Raw genomic sequence first — 17,019 nt, 5'->3', positions numbered from 1 at the left:
TCTCTCTCTTTCTCCCCGAACATAGTTAATTGTAAAATCCTATTCGCGTGCGTTAGTCTTTCGGCCCTACAAAGACTGTAGTCATTTTTATTAATTAAAGTCTGTTGAATTTATTCGCCGTTTTCGTTATTTAATTTTCCTAATAGCTTAAGTAATTGAAACAGGCTTAGGATTTAATCCAATTACGTCTAGGGGTTTAAGAAGATTATGAATAAAGTCTCTCACACTTAAAACTCATCAAGTGTAACAAGACACGTGACTTAAGGTGAGTTCAACTTCAATCAATTGAAGACAACTAGGATAAATCATCTGACGTTAAGGCGAATACGCGTATTATCATACGTGTTTAACGGAGCGGCGGTTTGTTCTGCATCATGGGAGTTTGTTCTTAAGTAAATTTCCCGCTTTCAGATTTATCTCCCCCGTTACAACACGTATGCATAGATAATAATTATTAAATCAATAAAAAAAATGAAAACATACCCTGAGGGGCCGCTCACTCTTTTAAGGACTGAATTCCTGAGCAAAAAATTAAAGGATTTTTTTCAGTATTACGCAGGATAAACAACAAGATTTGCAAAAGAATTAAGACAATTTTCATAGATTTACGACGGGTTTTACATAGCATAGTGAGGATTTATACAATCTTCAGGATTTTTAGTAGGAGAAAGAAGTTTATATAATAATATAAGTTAAATAATATAAAATTAAATTATATAATATAGAATATAAATATAAGTTTATATAATTATATATAATTATATACAAAATTAAAAATGAATCATTTTTAACAACAAATATAATTGATAATATTTATTCATTAATGAAAAGAACTTAATAAAATCAAATAATTATTATTAAATAAATATGTGATAAACTTATGTACACTAACGTCCATAAAGATTTGCCATCCCCTTGCTGAAATTATCAAAACTTTAGAGTTGTATGGCTCAGTTTCTATAAGAGCTAGAAAATCCTGCGGCATCTCATTTGAAAGGTCTTGCCAAGACCTTTCAAATGTTGTAAAACATAATTGATTTTATTTGTTTTTTGTACAACTTGTGACGTCATAAACAAATTGTTTTCTTTTAATTTTTTCACATCAACTTCGACCCCGATTTATTTATATAACGGATTCTATGATGGAAAAACTGTATAAGCCATTCGATAGAGCTTTCAAAAAGCTACAAAATTCATATTCGGAAAATTTTTTTACCTTTATTTTTTATGAGCTATATGGTGTTTTATACAAAAACAAAGATTTTCAAAAAATGGGCTGTATTTTTTTATTTTCAACTCTAAAGAAAAAACTCTCAGAAGAGAAAATGTAGTATTTTGCAAGAGCTATCAAATGCGCCACTCAGAATTTTTCTACAAAATTTATTTATTACAACGTTTCAATAATAACATAACAATAGTAATTTCATTTTTTATAATACTAATAACGCTTGTAATTAATATATTATCACAATCTGAATATAAATTTCAGTTGTAAACAAAAACGAAACAATACTAATTATTTAAACGTATTTTTCATCGAAATGTCCACCTTTGTTTGCTATAACTACTTTACAAATTCGAGGCATTCGTGCTACAAGTTTCTCTAAAGTTTCTGCACTTATTTTTTTCCACTCATTTTCTAAGATATTCCAAAGATCCTTCTGGGATGTAGGTCCTACCTTCTTTACAGCTCTATCTAGATCATCCCATAACAGTTCGATAGGGTTAAGATCAGGAGAGTACGGTGGCCATTCCATCACAACTAATTTTTTTTCTTCTCCAATTAAGCAAGATAACTTTTACATAACTTTGAAGTATGCTTTGGGTCGTTATCTTGTTGGAACGTAAATTTGCGACCAATTATTCTTGTTCCGGAAGATACAACATTTTTTTCAAGAATTTTTTGGTAACCTTCTTTTTTCAACTTGCCATCAATTTTAAGAAGGTCACCAACCTTAGAACCACCAAAACAACCCCATACCATTACTGAGCCGCCACCATGTTTAACCGAAGCACACATATTCTTCTCTAAATGTTTTTGCTTATTTTTTCTCTGCACAAAACATCTGCGTTTACTACCAAAAAGCTCGAATTTGCTCTCATCAGACCACAAAACTTTTTTCCAATCATCAATGGTCCAAATTTTATGTTTTCTGGCCCAAGCCAATCGTTTCTTTTTATTAATCGGTTTTAGTAAAGGCTTTTTAATTGCTATTCGACCGTATAGTCCATCTTCATGAAGTCGTCTCTTTACGTAGTAACACTAAGTTTAACATCATACGCTTTTTGAGTTTCAACAGCAAGTTCGGGTGCCGTGAGTCTTGGATTATGTGTACTTGTACTACAAATGTGTTTATCAGTAGCGCTCGTAGTTTTTCTAGGCCTTCCTGAAATTTTTTTGTTTTTGATATTTCCTTGAGTTATGAATTTTTTAATGTTATAATCAACTGTTCTTCTTGGAATATTCAAAATTTTGGAAATTTCATTATTACTTTTATCCACTTTATGCAAGGCTACTATCTCAGATCGCTCTTCAATGCTCAAGTTTCTTTTTTTCGTCATTTTTAATGAACAAAAAATACATGCATAATTTACTGACTAGATTGGACACCTTGATATTTCACTCATTAAAGCTGATAAGAGACTGAATTTCCATACGTATTCTCTGCTATATGTATACATTCATGAAAGTCAAGTAAATCAAACCACGTAAACACTCAGTGATTATCACAGTTATTATCGGTGAGGACAATACTGTAGAAAGTCATTAAAAATGAAAACAATGCAAATTCCTGTGTTACAAACGTCGAATACAATAAATGTATCTTGTTATCATTGTTTGTAAGCCCATTCAGTTATAAATACTAGTTACTTACTAATTTTATTAAATATATGTAATTTCAGTTTTTTTTCTAGAAAAATTTTAATTCTAAAAAACGTGAAAAAAAAATTTTTTTTTTAATTCTGAGTGGCGCATTTGATAGCTCTTGCAAAATACTACATTTTTTCTTCTGAGAGTTTCTTCTTTAGAGTTGAAAATAAAAAAAATACAGCCCATTTTTTGAAAATCTTTGTTTTTGTATAAAACACCATATAGCTCATAAAAAATAATGGTAAAAAAATTTTCCGGATATGGATTTTGTAGCTTTTTGAAAGCTCTATCGAATGGCTTACCTATACAGTTTTTCCATCGTAGAATCCGTTATATAAATAAATCGGGGTCGAAGTTGATGTGAAAAAATTAAAAAAAAACAATTTGTTTATAACGTCACAAGTTGTACAAAAAACAAATAAAATCAATTATGTTTTACAACATTTGAAAGGTCTTGGCAAGACCTTTCAAATGAGACCCCGCAGGATTTTCTAGCTCTTATAGAAACTGAGCCATAAAACTCTAAAGTTTTGATGATTTCAGCAAGGGGATGGCAAATCTTTATGGACGGTAGTGTATGTACAATGTAAGAATTTGAAGAGTCAAACAATTTTTTTATATTAAAAGATAGAATAATTAAAGAATCTTTAACTTAATAACAAAGTTAATTAATATAAATAATATTTTACGTCAATTGTAGACATCATATTTTTATCAATATATATTATATTATTAAAATTATTATTTTACTTACTTCTTAACAATACTCCTATTTTTACTGTATTTTTAAAAATGAAACTTGTTATTTAATATTTAAAAAAAATTTCTTTATTTATTTCCACGTTTCGTTCATACCAATATACAGAATCACCGAAAACAGATTAAACTCGTACAAAAATATATCTTGTTTACTTCATAAATATTTCGTATTACCTTATCAATGTTTTTTCAGCATATCACTATCTACATGGATATTATTAACCACATACAATTTCTTCTGTTGCGATATCATTGAACATGTAATAATTATGTTCTATAATATATTCTCATTTTGAACAGGAAAATAACTAATTTTTACATGAGTAAATGTATTTAAAAACAATATATTTGAGGGTGGTTCTCACCCCCTGGACATATTTGGATCCATAAACTATTTCTGAACAATTACTATTTTATAAGAAATAAACAGGCGTTGATTTCATCAACAAATATCGATCCAATCTCGAAATATTAAAAAAATCTGTTTTACGAGTCAAATTCGAGCCATCTACCGGTAAAAGAGAATTTCCACAGTTTTAAAACTACCAAGAATATCGGCATACAAAAAACTGTTGTTAGAAAAGTGCTTTGGTCGTGAAATATACAGAACAACACCAAACTAAAGAATGTCCAATTAATCAAAAAATAAAAGATGTAACATGTGCAAATTGCAAAGGAAATCATACCATAAACTATAAAGGATACTCAGTTCGTAAGCAATGATTGTAAAAACTATTTCCTAGACTACGATAAAAAACATTGAATCAAAACATTATTCAAGTTCATGAAAATCTAAATTCAAATTTAAATGCCAACGTCAATAGACTTACAATTAGATATAACATAACATATGCACAAGTGATATTAAAATAAACCAATCAGAGTGAGACAGAAATATCAAAACAAACAGTTGTTCAAGCAGAACTAAGTAGACTTATCAACGAAGTAAACGCAAATAATAAACTAAAAAATATGATGCAACAGTTGATGCAAAAAATGGATACTATGTTAATTTTTTTAACTGTGTTAATAAACAAAATGGTATAATGAGTAGTATAAAACTCGCAATCTGAAACGAAAACGATTTTATGCAGAGGCACATTGAATCAAAAGTATTTTTAATTTATGAAAATATAAATATCATGTTGATATGAAAAACACACTTTATAAGTAAAAACTATCTTAATATATCAAACTACACTGTACGTAAAACAAATCACCCGCTTAATAAAGCACAAAGAGGTACTGCGATTATAATCGAAACAAAAATAAACCACTAAATCCACACTTATACTAATGAAATTTACTTACGAGCAACCAGTGTAATCATCAAGGACAGAGAACAACCGATAACAGTATCAGCTGTAATACTGGCCATACCCTTCCATTTTCTCACTGGCTAGAAAACGCTTGGCCTCACCTTCGCGGTAATCAACTTGACAGGTCGCCAAGCAACTTTGCACGCTACCCCCCATTTGTCGCCGGATTTTTTGAGTGCTGCTGTGGCCTTTTTGCCCGTAGACAGGACTCGGTCTTTGTACCCAGCGTACTCTCCTCTTACCAACGCTAGCGACCAACTGGGCGGTGAAATGGACGCACCGGAGTGGTTCGAAAGATAGGCCCAACTGAATGCTAAACGTCATGAAGAGGTTCGCCAAATCTGGACACAGCTATGCACTAAACGTCATGCCAGGAATGCTCTTTTTGCTGTTGTTGATGAGCCTGAACCTCTTGTGCATGGTCTCCCCCTCGAATTCAAGGGCACGTTGTTCCAGATAGCCACTACCATCCTTCAAGCCCTCGGCTTCGATGGAGCTCATAGCTTCCCGTCAGTAGTTATTACCGGAGACAAACTGGTTTCCACCGGGGTCACTCAACTGAGACAGCCTTGGTTGGTCTCCTGTACGACATCAAACATGCTGTCGAATTGCGTCAGGTATCCATCCTTGTTCTTTTCGATTTCTTAAAGGCTTTCGACGGCATCCCTCACGACTTGCTCATTTTCAGGATTAAAGCCTGTAATATGGCTGAATCTTCCTTACGATGGTTCTTTAGTTATTTAACTAAGGGAGCACAGGCTGTGGTCGACCGGGATGGTTCGGTGTCACGTAGGTTGCTAGCCTGTGAGGGTGTTCCCCAGGAAAGTGTTCTTGGTCCCCTTTTGTTTGCGATTTTCATGAATGATCTTTCTAAAGTATTGCATTTCTTTCGACAAATGATTTATGCTGATGATGCGCAAATCTATCATCATTGTTTTCCCTCGGAAATACTTGAAGGTCTCTCCAAGATTTAGCTTGATGATCAGGCGGTTGCACACTACCAGAGACACATCACACTTATTCGTTGCATATATAAAACAGTCTGTACATCGTATTCAGCATATTTCACAACGTATCTTTGGCCCCCAAACCAGCTCCACTTAAAGCGATCGACCCGCAATCCACTTACTTCTCCTACTCAGTACCACGAACGAAGGCTTAGCTTTACTCTTTGTCAAAATATGGCATGTTCCTTCTTAACCAGCTCTCTATCATTGATTTTTACATCCTCAGATACAGTGAACTTAAGACATGGTTGTTTTCGTTATTCATGATCGTGGATCAATAACTTTTTTGACGTAGAATTAAATCCGAGTCCCTAACAAATACCCCTGCACTACTGAAGCTACCAACAGTCTCGCTTCCATTTAATGTGTCAGCCTTCACTTCCGCCTCTAATTACCTCCAAACCCCCGGAAACTACCTTTCCTTTAATTTCCCGCCATTGAACAAATCCTCCTAAACCTTATCTCTCATCTTTTTAAATGATTCCACATTACACCTGATCCTTCTCTCCTTCTTTCTAGATTAATTTCTCTTTACCTATCCTTTGTATTCTATTATTTGCTTTATGGTCTCCCATGGTACACTTTCTGTGATTTTCAATTATGTCTTATTTATTACTCATCCTCCCTTATAGGGCGATAATTATGATACTTATGATTCCAATGTAGCTTTCAACCGTTTCTGTCTCTAAAATTTTATGTATTGTTACTATTATTATTATTACTACTATATTATTACGGTAAACGTCCGGTTTGCGCTACCGTCTCGATTGCATGGCTGCCTGCGAGGGCAGCACCTACCGACCCGGGGAAGTCGAAAACGGGAACTCGGTCCGAAATGGGAAGGAACGCGCGCGCAAAGAAAAGGATCTGTGGGAGAGCGCCTTTGACACCGGTAATAACGTGCAGAAGTCCAGAAACACTAACGCTAGAGTTGAGCAGTTACCCGAAAATTGCGAATAGCGTGTCCGAACCCAGGAGTGCCTCTAACATCGGCAATGGCGTGCGTACGTGTGAACGCCACAAGGAACGTGAACGTCAGACGGCCAATAGTTTTTGTTGTTGCTGCGACTTCGAATGGTTAGCCGAGACGCCATGGGAGGCCAGCCACGAGGCCGCTGAATCTATCTGACGGAAGCCGCTGGACGATACAGAGTGCCTCGTTTATAATTTGGAAAAGTGGTAACCTGAGCTACGCGCTAAGAGACGACGTTGAACTGCTCCCTTTGACAGCGCGACTAATCGTATAGGGTAAGCTGGCCAGCTTCGCGTTATTGTTTTCGATAAGCGACCGCGCATAACATCTTAGCTCTCCCCTCACATCTGCGAATACAAGAAAATCGGTAGCGAGCGAGCATGCGAACGAATAAACGAACGACTGTAAACGAAATGACGGTACGAAAGATTGTCGCGCACCTCGTATAAGCTTAAGTGCGCGAGCCAAATGCGTTGTAAATTACATAATAAATAAACTAGTCTCTGCATGATTGAAACATTAATTTACTGATGTCTTTTGCTATTAGTAAGTTGGTTGACTGATACCTCTCCTTCCCCACTCCACGGTTAGTTAACAAAAATTGATTATTTCGATTTCGTCGCGTGCATTCCGGTGCGACTGCTCATTGGGCGGGACAAAGAAATTAAAACGAAATTCACACCCCGGTACAGTATACGAGTATAATATATATACGTATATATTAGGCTACTTATTATTGTTACATAAACTTGTATCTTAATGTTAATTCTAATATTTTTTGTGAATTTTTATCTCTTCTGAATTGCGTATCTTATTGCGAAACGTTAGTTTATTTTATTATTGTTGACTTTGTTTATTTCGGTAATTTCATTTATTTTGTTTTGTTTGCATCCCTTTTGTATTTGCTTCAAACCTACGGGGTTCTATTCCAAGGTTAATAAAGTAAAATCAATCAATCAATCAATTTCTCTCTTGCATGTTCGGACGTCATTCGGCGAAGCATACGGGCAAACAGTATTGCCGAGCCCACGAAGTTTACGAAATAATCGACAGTCCAAAGTGTTGAGAGTTTAGTGAAGGATTACCTTTAATCTTTCCAGAGTACCGCTAATCTTTCCACGCACACGTGAACGTGGGAATAAAACTTGCAAGTTTCTTTTATTTTAGTAGCGTGAGGCTAGTTAAATCTTGTATAACTAAGAAAACTTGCAGTTTGATAATTTTTCATATATATGTATCATAGTCATAGTTTGACGAGTAAACAACCCAACCCAACCTGTTCTGTATCCAAAATATTATTTCGTGCGTGATTATTGCATACACCCAGCGCATTATTAAGTTGTAAGCGCGTTTGTGCCTTCCAAATTCTTCCTTTAAATAACTTTTAAGGATGGTTACGTGCAGCCTCATTGGTGTCGGCCGTAGACTTCGTTACAATGACGAACCCAAATTGAACTATTCATAAAGAAAAAACCTAAAATTTATGTTCTTTTCTTTGTACTATATGATATATATGAAATATTTTACTTACACTTCATACTTTGTTATAAGTAAGTTAAAATGCATAAAAATATAAATATATAAGTAGGTAAAAATCTCATAATTTAGAATTCAATACATGCAATACAGATTTTTTCAATATTATTTATACTTTGTAATATTGTGAATTCTCTTGCAATATTTATTTAAAATAAAAAAGGACATTATACTAATTGTTTTTTATTAATTGGACGGGGACACAAAAATAAAATTTTCTACTTGCCTGAGCAATTTTAAGATATTCCATCATTGCGTCCTCTCGAGGCATTCCTCGGTGCTCTTGCCACCAGTTAGTAATAGAAGTTTCCCATTCATCCTTACTCATTTTGTGCTGATCCATGACACGTTGAGGTAAAAGTCGATCATTAGCTAAAAACCCAGGGTTATGAGTAGATTTTTGATAGTCACCATGGCGTGCTTGTACAGCATATGATGCTAATAAAACTGATGTTTCGGGCGGGCAATAAATATCATCCGTTAAGATGGCACTTTTTACCTAGGAAAGAGTAACGCACTTGATTGAATTGAAGATGAGAAACATGAGTCAATCTACATAAAAATGTTAATTTTATGTTGAGTCAATTATCCGCAGATGCTTATTACTAGTACATTCCATGAAATAATAAAATAACAATGTTGTTTCATATAATTTCACTAATATAAGTTAAAAATAATAACACTCATCCCAAATATGTGCAACAAAACGAAAGGTGCTCTAAGATATCATAATTCTTATAAGTTATATTGTTATCAGTTTGATCAAATCCACTATACTAATCCCGATGTACTAGTTTTTTCATATCGTATTCTTATATATAAATTGTAACATTTCAACTTACTACGTTATAATAAATTAAGTTCGAACTCTAAAATATATTTACTAATTATATTTTCCAGAGCAAGCAAGAAGTTAACATATAATAATGTATACTCGAAATCACCAAAATAATACTTGTCAATGGCTTACTTGTATTGATTGAGGTGTGAGGATTGATTTTACTCGAACATCAACAATCACTACTGAAGCCTTTAGAAATTCAACACTCAAAGTACAAACTGCAAAGATAACAATCTTCAGTGGCTTTGAACGAAGAGTACGTATATCTTGAAGATAGTAAGTAAATTCAATCATCGAGCAATGACCACAGTCTGATTCAACACAGTTTACTACTTCGAGGTAGGAAATTCTGCTAAGTATTGTCGCATCTATCTTGGAAAGACCAGACAACGCCGCGACAAATATTCGAATTTCTACGCTGTAATAATATAATTAGGAAAGGAGATAGTCTAAGGCTGTTTTTTTCTCACAAGAGAAAGGGTCTTAATAGTTGATCTTTTAAACTATCACGTAGGAGAAGATAGTAGCAAAGCTAACCACTGAATTATGAAAACCGATCCCAGAAAATGCCTTAGGCTTTATTTTCATGTGAACAGTGCTCGCGCTGCTAGACAAGGTTGAATTTGAATTTACTTGCCGTAGCGACGAGAGAATTTACACAAAAAGCCCTTTTTCAGGTTGGGTTGCCCTACAACGCTGTTTTCAGAAATACGAGGTGTTCAAAAAGTAAGGTGACTTCAAATTTCACGGGCAACGTACTTTCGATTATCGATTTGTTTGTTTTGTTATGTTGGTACACTCTTCCCGAACATCTGTACCAAGTTTCAAGTGTATAGCATTTTTTGTTTGGTTGTGACAGGCGTAAACGTTATAAGTGTTTTGCGTGCTCGGCGATTTCTTGCTATCGAAAAATATGGATCAAAGGATTTGCATCAAATTTTGTGTAAAAAATAAAATAAAGTGCTCCGAAACACTTGAAATGTTGACGGTGGCATACGGTGAAACTGTTCTGAGTAAAAACAATGTTTACAAGTGGTACAAACTCTTCCAAGATGGCCGGGAAGATGCCAATGACGAGCCTCGCTCTGGACGCCCAAGCACGTCAACAACTGATGAAAACGTTCAAGCAGTGAAGAAAATTGTTCTGGAAAATCGTCGAATCACTATCAGAGAAGTTGCTGAGGATGTTGGTATATCGCTTGGCTCGTGCCATGAAATTTTTTCTAACGTTTTAGGCATGAGACGTGTGTGTCAGCGAAGTTTGTTCCGAAATTGCTAAATTTTGACCATAAGAACCGTCGCATGAGCATCGCTAAAGAACTGTTGAATGACATCAACGACGATCCAGATTTACTCAAAAGGGTCATAACTGGTGACGAATCATGGGTATATGGTTATGATATCGAAACCAAAGTCCAATCGTCCCAATGGAAAAGCCCAGATGAGCCAAGACCGAAAAAAGCACGCCAAGTTCGATCAAATGTCAAAGTTTTGCTCACTGTTTTCTTCGATTACCATGGCGTGGTGCATCAGGAGTTCTTACCATATGGACGTACGGTCAATAAACAGTATTATCTTGAAGTTATGCGCCGTTTGCGAGAAGCAATACGAAGAAAACGTCCAGAATTGTGGAAAAACAATTCATGGCTTTTGCATCGCGATAATGCCCCTGCTCACTCATCTTTGCTTGTGAGAGATTTTTTGGCCAAAAACAACACCACAATCATGCCTCAGCCACCATATTCATCGGATTTGGCCCCATGTGACTTTTTCTTGTTCCCAAAACTAAAGAGACCTATGAAAGGACGGAGATTTGCAACGATTGAAGAGATAAAGATTGTATCGCTGGAAGAGCTCAAGGCTATACCGAAAAGTGCTTGTGAGAAGTGCTTTGAGGATTGGAAAAACCGTTGGCATAAGTGTATTGTATCTGAGGGGGATTACTTTGAAGGGGACAACATAAATATTGATAAATAAATTTTTTTTCTTAAAAATACAAAGTCACCTTACTTTTTGAACACACCTCGTATACACATACTTTCAATAAGCTTTATTGCGCAATCACGCAAGTGAAGTAAAAAGTATGTGATTTGAAAAATTGAGTTGAAAACGCTGAATTTAATAATATAAGTCGCTTCTTATGGTCAAAACGCCTTACAAAGTTATAAACAACTTAATTTAATTAATTAAATAAATAGAATAAAATTTACAATAAAATTATAGGAATTTTTTACACCAAATAATTATTTATGATACACGGAACATTATCCAAAATTAAAATTACCAATTTAACTAATGAAATTTGAATAAGAATTAAATAGCGAAATCGCAAATTATTTCTTTTGCAATTATAAAATCGATGCGGATATTAATCTTTTTACTAATTTTATAAGTATGTATCGTTGGATCGCTATCTGGCAACATAATTTAAAATACATAAGTAAATAATTAATTTTTTATTTATTAGTAACTTTGTTAATAAATCAGTTATCAACCTGTCAAATTCTTGCTTTTCTTTCTTAAGATGTTAGTTTCACTGTGTTATATTCAAATTCGCATTGCATTTTTTATTGCAAAGTTGTTGGTCGTATATACTTATAAATTAAATTAAGTGAAGTTAAATTCGAGATCAATGCATTGAAGTTGACTGAAAAAAGTGCTTTTGTTCATCTAAAAAGCGTGCAATTATTGATTTTGCACAACAAAAATAAATTCCCCACGCCTGTGACGTCACGCTCATTATATAATCTTGATTAAGATCAAGTGTCCTAACATTCAAACGTGTATATGAGGTAGCGCCTTAATTTTGATTGCGCTTTTTCTCAATTTTTGGATATGTGACGGGTTGCTATTGCGCGGTTAAAAGCGAAAAAAAGAGACAGATCAGACTGAACCGTTACAAAATTAAATTGCGTTTTATTTGGCGAAGGAATTCACAATATACGAAATATGATATTGAGACTGTTATATTTACGCAATATTATAATTTGTTTGAGCGTCTCATTCAACCAACAAAAAATTCTTAGAATATTTTGGAATGATTTTATTCGAAACCTATTTTCTTCATTTTTTGACAGATAGTGCAACTTCACCGTTTCTAAATAATAACGTTGAAGATAAAAGAGTGAAAACGTCGAAAATAAGTCAGCAAATACTTTACGCAAAAGAGGGCGACAGAGCTTCTAACGTCTGAATCACTTCAGATATTAATTGTATATGTAAAATCTGAGCTGATGATGGATACAATGAACTAATAAATTAATAAACCTATTGTCGTCTAATTAATATATTTTGATTTGTCGCATTGCAACAATTACGGTCATTTGAAAAACATAGCTCCCCAGCCTCTTCAGATGAAAAGTTGGAAATGAACACAAGAGTTGAAAGTATACGTTGTGAAAACGGACGAAGGTGTTGTAATTATACAAATAAACACGAGTTGATGAAAGGTATGTAGATTCAATATTAATAATCGAATAATTTAATAATGAAGCACATATGTTTGGGATGGCTAAAGTCAGAATTGGAAAGTAAAATTATAGATAAAACATTTTTAATATACTATATTATATAGTGTAACGGGGTAACACCGTTTAATTATTTTTATTCGCGCAACTTTGTTAAAAGGGCGAATGTAATTATCTAGGCTCAAAACGCAATCCGGAGAGTATGGGAAGACAGGCGTCAGTCAACCAGTAAATCTATTAACCCATTAAAGCCCACGCTAAGACTGGTTGAGATAGCGACAAACAAACTGTGCTATCTTTTGCATAAGTGAAAAATAAAATATACGTATTTTTTTTTATGTTATTTTCAATTGTTTATAACAAATTATTTAAACAAATTACAAAAAAATTCATAATTATCAAAATCTAAATGCGGGAATCGATTCTGGAGGTGAAATCAAGACGAAAACCTATATAACACTTTTTTGTCAGAATTCAATTTGTTAGTGTAACGTAGGAATAAACAATTGCATGTTGGGGAGAAAAAGTGACCATATCAAGTCCCAAGCAAAATCTATCTGGAATAGCAAAAAATAAACTGTGCTATCCTTTGCATAAGTGAAAAATAAAATATATATATTTTTTCTTATGTCATTTGCAATTGTTTATAACAAACTATTTAAACAAATTATAAAAAAATTTATAATTTTCAAAATCTGAATGCGGAAATCGATTCTGGGGGTAAAGTTTAGACGAAAACCTATATAACACTTTTCTGTCAGAGGCCAATTAGTTATTGTAATGAAGGAAGAAACATTCGGCCTCCTGAGAGTGTTTCAAAAAATCGTATAAAATGAAGCTAATTATTGTATTTATCCATCAATATTGGCATGAATTATTGTAAATATAATCGGTGGGATTGAATTATTGTTCATTGCCATGTCCTTCTTTATGACTTTTGCAAACAGGCATAGAACATTTCTCACAATACCATTCCGTTCTTGTCCGACATGTTGAAATTCCACATTTCCTAAGACTCCCATGTTTCATCACGTGTTCTTGGGATGAAGTTTCACTCTGTTTCTGTCGTTTGGGGGGACGTTTGGAAGATAACTTGTCAATATAATATTCACAAACTTCTTGAACAATATCTTTGGAACCTTTTCTTTCGTCTGGATGTAACTTATTGTAAATCACTGTAGCGTTTGCTAAGGATGCTTGGATGAGCCGTAATACAAGGCACCATGTCCATTTCTTACTTCGAATTGTAGGCATCAAAGCATTACAGTGTTGATCATGTAGATCGACGCCACCCATGTGTTCATTATACATAGAGAAACAATGAGGAAAAAGAATAGATTTTTTCGATGATTCCTGCCATCTCTGCATTTCAACTTTTGGTTCATTTCCATATTTCGAAGAGAGAATCGATACTGGCTTTGAGTCCATAACTGTAATATAATTCAATTTTGAATTCACTTCATGCATTGAAATAGTGTATCCTCTTTTAGCTTTTTTTGGCATTTCGACTTTCACTTTCACACGATTATGCCGAACAGTTCCTGTCGCCGATAAACCATTTTTTTTCAAATGAATCATAAGATCTGGGTTTGTGAAAAAGTTGTCAAAATAAATATGATACTTTTTCAGTTCTTCTCTCTGTGTTTTTTCTAATAAATTCGAAAGTAACTTTATCACCACTCTAGACCCTAAACCAACGGCAACTAAAGGATTTCGTTCATCGATTCCTGATTTACCAGTGTAAATATCAAGATCATATATATACCCATCAGAAGAACAGACTGCCCATTCTTTTATTCCAAATCTAATGGGTTTATTCCTTATACATTGCTTGATACCAAACCTACCAAAGTATTTTACCATTATCTCATCTATTGATAAATTATAGTCAAAGAAACCAAATTGCATACAATTCTCACGAAACATATCATACAGAGTTCTAACCTTCCAGACTTTATCATTTTGATCAGTTTCTTGAAGTTTATAGAATCGTATGTTCTTTTTTGGCAACGAAATTATTTCTAGACATAAGTTCCGCAATTACTGGACACTGAAGTATTCGCTTTTTTGACCAGTAATCACGAATACTTTTTCTAGAATTGAAGATAGTAATCATTATGATTGTAATAAATTTTTCTAGATCATCCATACATAAATCAAAATGATTTTCAGAAGTGGCTTCAATGATATGGTTTTTCATTGATTTCGAAAAGAAAACCTTAAACAACTCAAAAGCATTTTTGGATTGCAATGATGAAATAGGTGAAATATTGAAGTTGCTCTCGACATGCGGAGAAATATCATTCAAAGCATCATTTTTCCAACTGTACTTATGATTCGGTTCCAACAATTTCTGAGTACTTGTGTATGTACTTTTAACATGTTCGTAAGAACCTGATGGTAATTCATTTGATAATGTATCTTCATTTGGATCACCGTCCGAATCTCCATCTGAACTTTCATATTCATTAGGAATGAATGCTATATCAATATGTTGACCTTCATCACTATCAGAATCTTCAACTAAATTTGGTAGATCGCTAATTCTCCGTCTCGGCATTATCAGTAACGTTACCAATTTAGAACAAAATAAAAACTAAAAGTTTTCCGAAATTATTATTTCAAAGAATAGATCCAATGTATAAATGTTTTCAACCGTTAGCCCGCCACTCAAACGTGATCTCTAACACGGAAGGATTTACGAAATGAAATAAACTTATCCAATTACAGTATAAGATCTCAAAATTTATCAGTAAAAAATACTGATATGATTCCAGATACCATGTGTGAGAATGAAAACACTTATTTGTCAATAGTTTATTTCTACATAAAGATATCAAATTGAACTCTGACAAAAAAGTGTTATATAGGTTTTCATCTCAATTTTATCCCCCGAATCGATTTCCGCATTCAGATTTTGAAAATTATGAATTTTTTTGTAATTTGTTTAAATAATTTGTTATAAACAATTGCAAATGACATAAGAAAAAATATATATATTTTATTTTTCACTTATGCAAAGGATAGCACAGTTTATTTTTTGCTATTCCAGATAGATTTTGCTTGGGACTTGACATGGTCACTTTTTCTCCCCAACATGCAATTGTTTATTCCTACGTTACACTAACAAATTGAATTCTGACAAAAAAGTGTTATATAGGTTTTCGTCTTGATTTCACCTCCAGAATCGATTCCCGCATTTAGATTTTGATAATTATGAATTTTTTTGTAATTTGTTTAAATAATTTGTTATAAACAATTGAAAATAACATAAAAAAAAATACGTATATTTTATTTTTCACTTATGCAAAAGATAGCACAGTTTGTTTGTCGCTATCTCAACCAGTCTTAGCGTGGGCTTTAATGGGTTAATACGTAAGAAAGTGAGTGGAAGCAATAAGAAGTAAGCGAGTCGAAAACACTTGTTAGTAACACGAACAGAACCTTTTATTATCACTCAAATACTACATAAGGTCGGCTCGCGCGTTTGTTTACATCGACGCTCGCTCATCGACAACACCTATTGTCGGGACGCTCGCTGCTCTTTGTTATTGGAGCCGTTACATGCACGCTTCGGATTTCAGAAATTAATTATTAGGCATGCAACCGCGATCGCGAGATTAAGCTGGACAGCTTACCTTAATATCGCAGGTGTACGAAGCGGACGATAAAGAGTCGCACTGCGCGGAACTGTTTTTGTTTAATTATCGCAGGTCGCGAATTCGCGCACACGCGGTTTCGCCCTCGATGGCGAAACCTCACACACGCTCTCTTGATTTCGTCGGGGGGGTGACACTCCTCCGTCGGCTCAGGTCTCTCCCTCGTGCGGTTGTACGACACTTTTGGCAACAGCGGTCACTCCTCTGGATCACTGGCACTTATTTTTCTCGTTGGTTTCCGGTATCGGCGGTACGTAAATCGGTAGTAGCGAGACAATAAAAGCGAACGAGCGTGATGGTGGTCAAAGCTTCACTCTATGACTCGATCTCTAGCTCACGTATCAGTAATCGGCGTCGTAGTTGCGAGTGAGCGTGACGATGACCAGTGCTTCACTCTATGTCTCGATCTCTAGCTCACGTATCAGTAATCGGCGTCGTAGTCGCGGGTGAGCGTGACGATGACCAGTGCTTCACTAGTTCGGTTTCAATAGCGCGCGTTCCGTCTGCTCGCGCGCCGAATTCCTTCGTTACGTATTTCGTCCCCCCTGGTAGGTGCTGCCCTCGCAGGCAGCAATCAGGTTAGGTT

The 17,019-nt window shown here is 34.4% G+C and overlaps 1 protein-coding gene across 1 annotated transcript in view; it reads right to left on the bottom strand.

The window, feature by feature from the left end:
- Window positions 1-17,019, bottom strand: part of LOC131663665 (moesin/ezrin/radixin homolog 1) — a 458,293-nt gene that overhangs the window by 242,221 nt on the left and 199,053 nt on the right. Inside the window, exon 4 of the mRNA XM_058934196.1 lies at window positions 8,693-8,965. Coding sequence (XP_058790179.1) covers window positions 8,693-8,965 — 273 coding nt within the window. The remainder of the gene's footprint in view (window positions 1-8,692; window positions 8,966-17,019) is intronic.

The sequence above is a fragment of the Phymastichus coffea genome, unplaced genomic scaffold, assembly GCF_024137745.1.
Source record: "Phymastichus coffea isolate CEN01 unplaced genomic scaffold, Cenicafe_Pcof_1.1 PCOF00037, whole genome shotgun sequence".
Classification (NCBI taxonomy): Eukaryota; Metazoa; Arthropoda; class Insecta; order Hymenoptera; family Eulophidae; genus Phymastichus; species Phymastichus coffea.
Note: the sequence above shows the minus strand (reverse complement) of the source record. Positions and strands in the feature narration are given on the sequence as shown.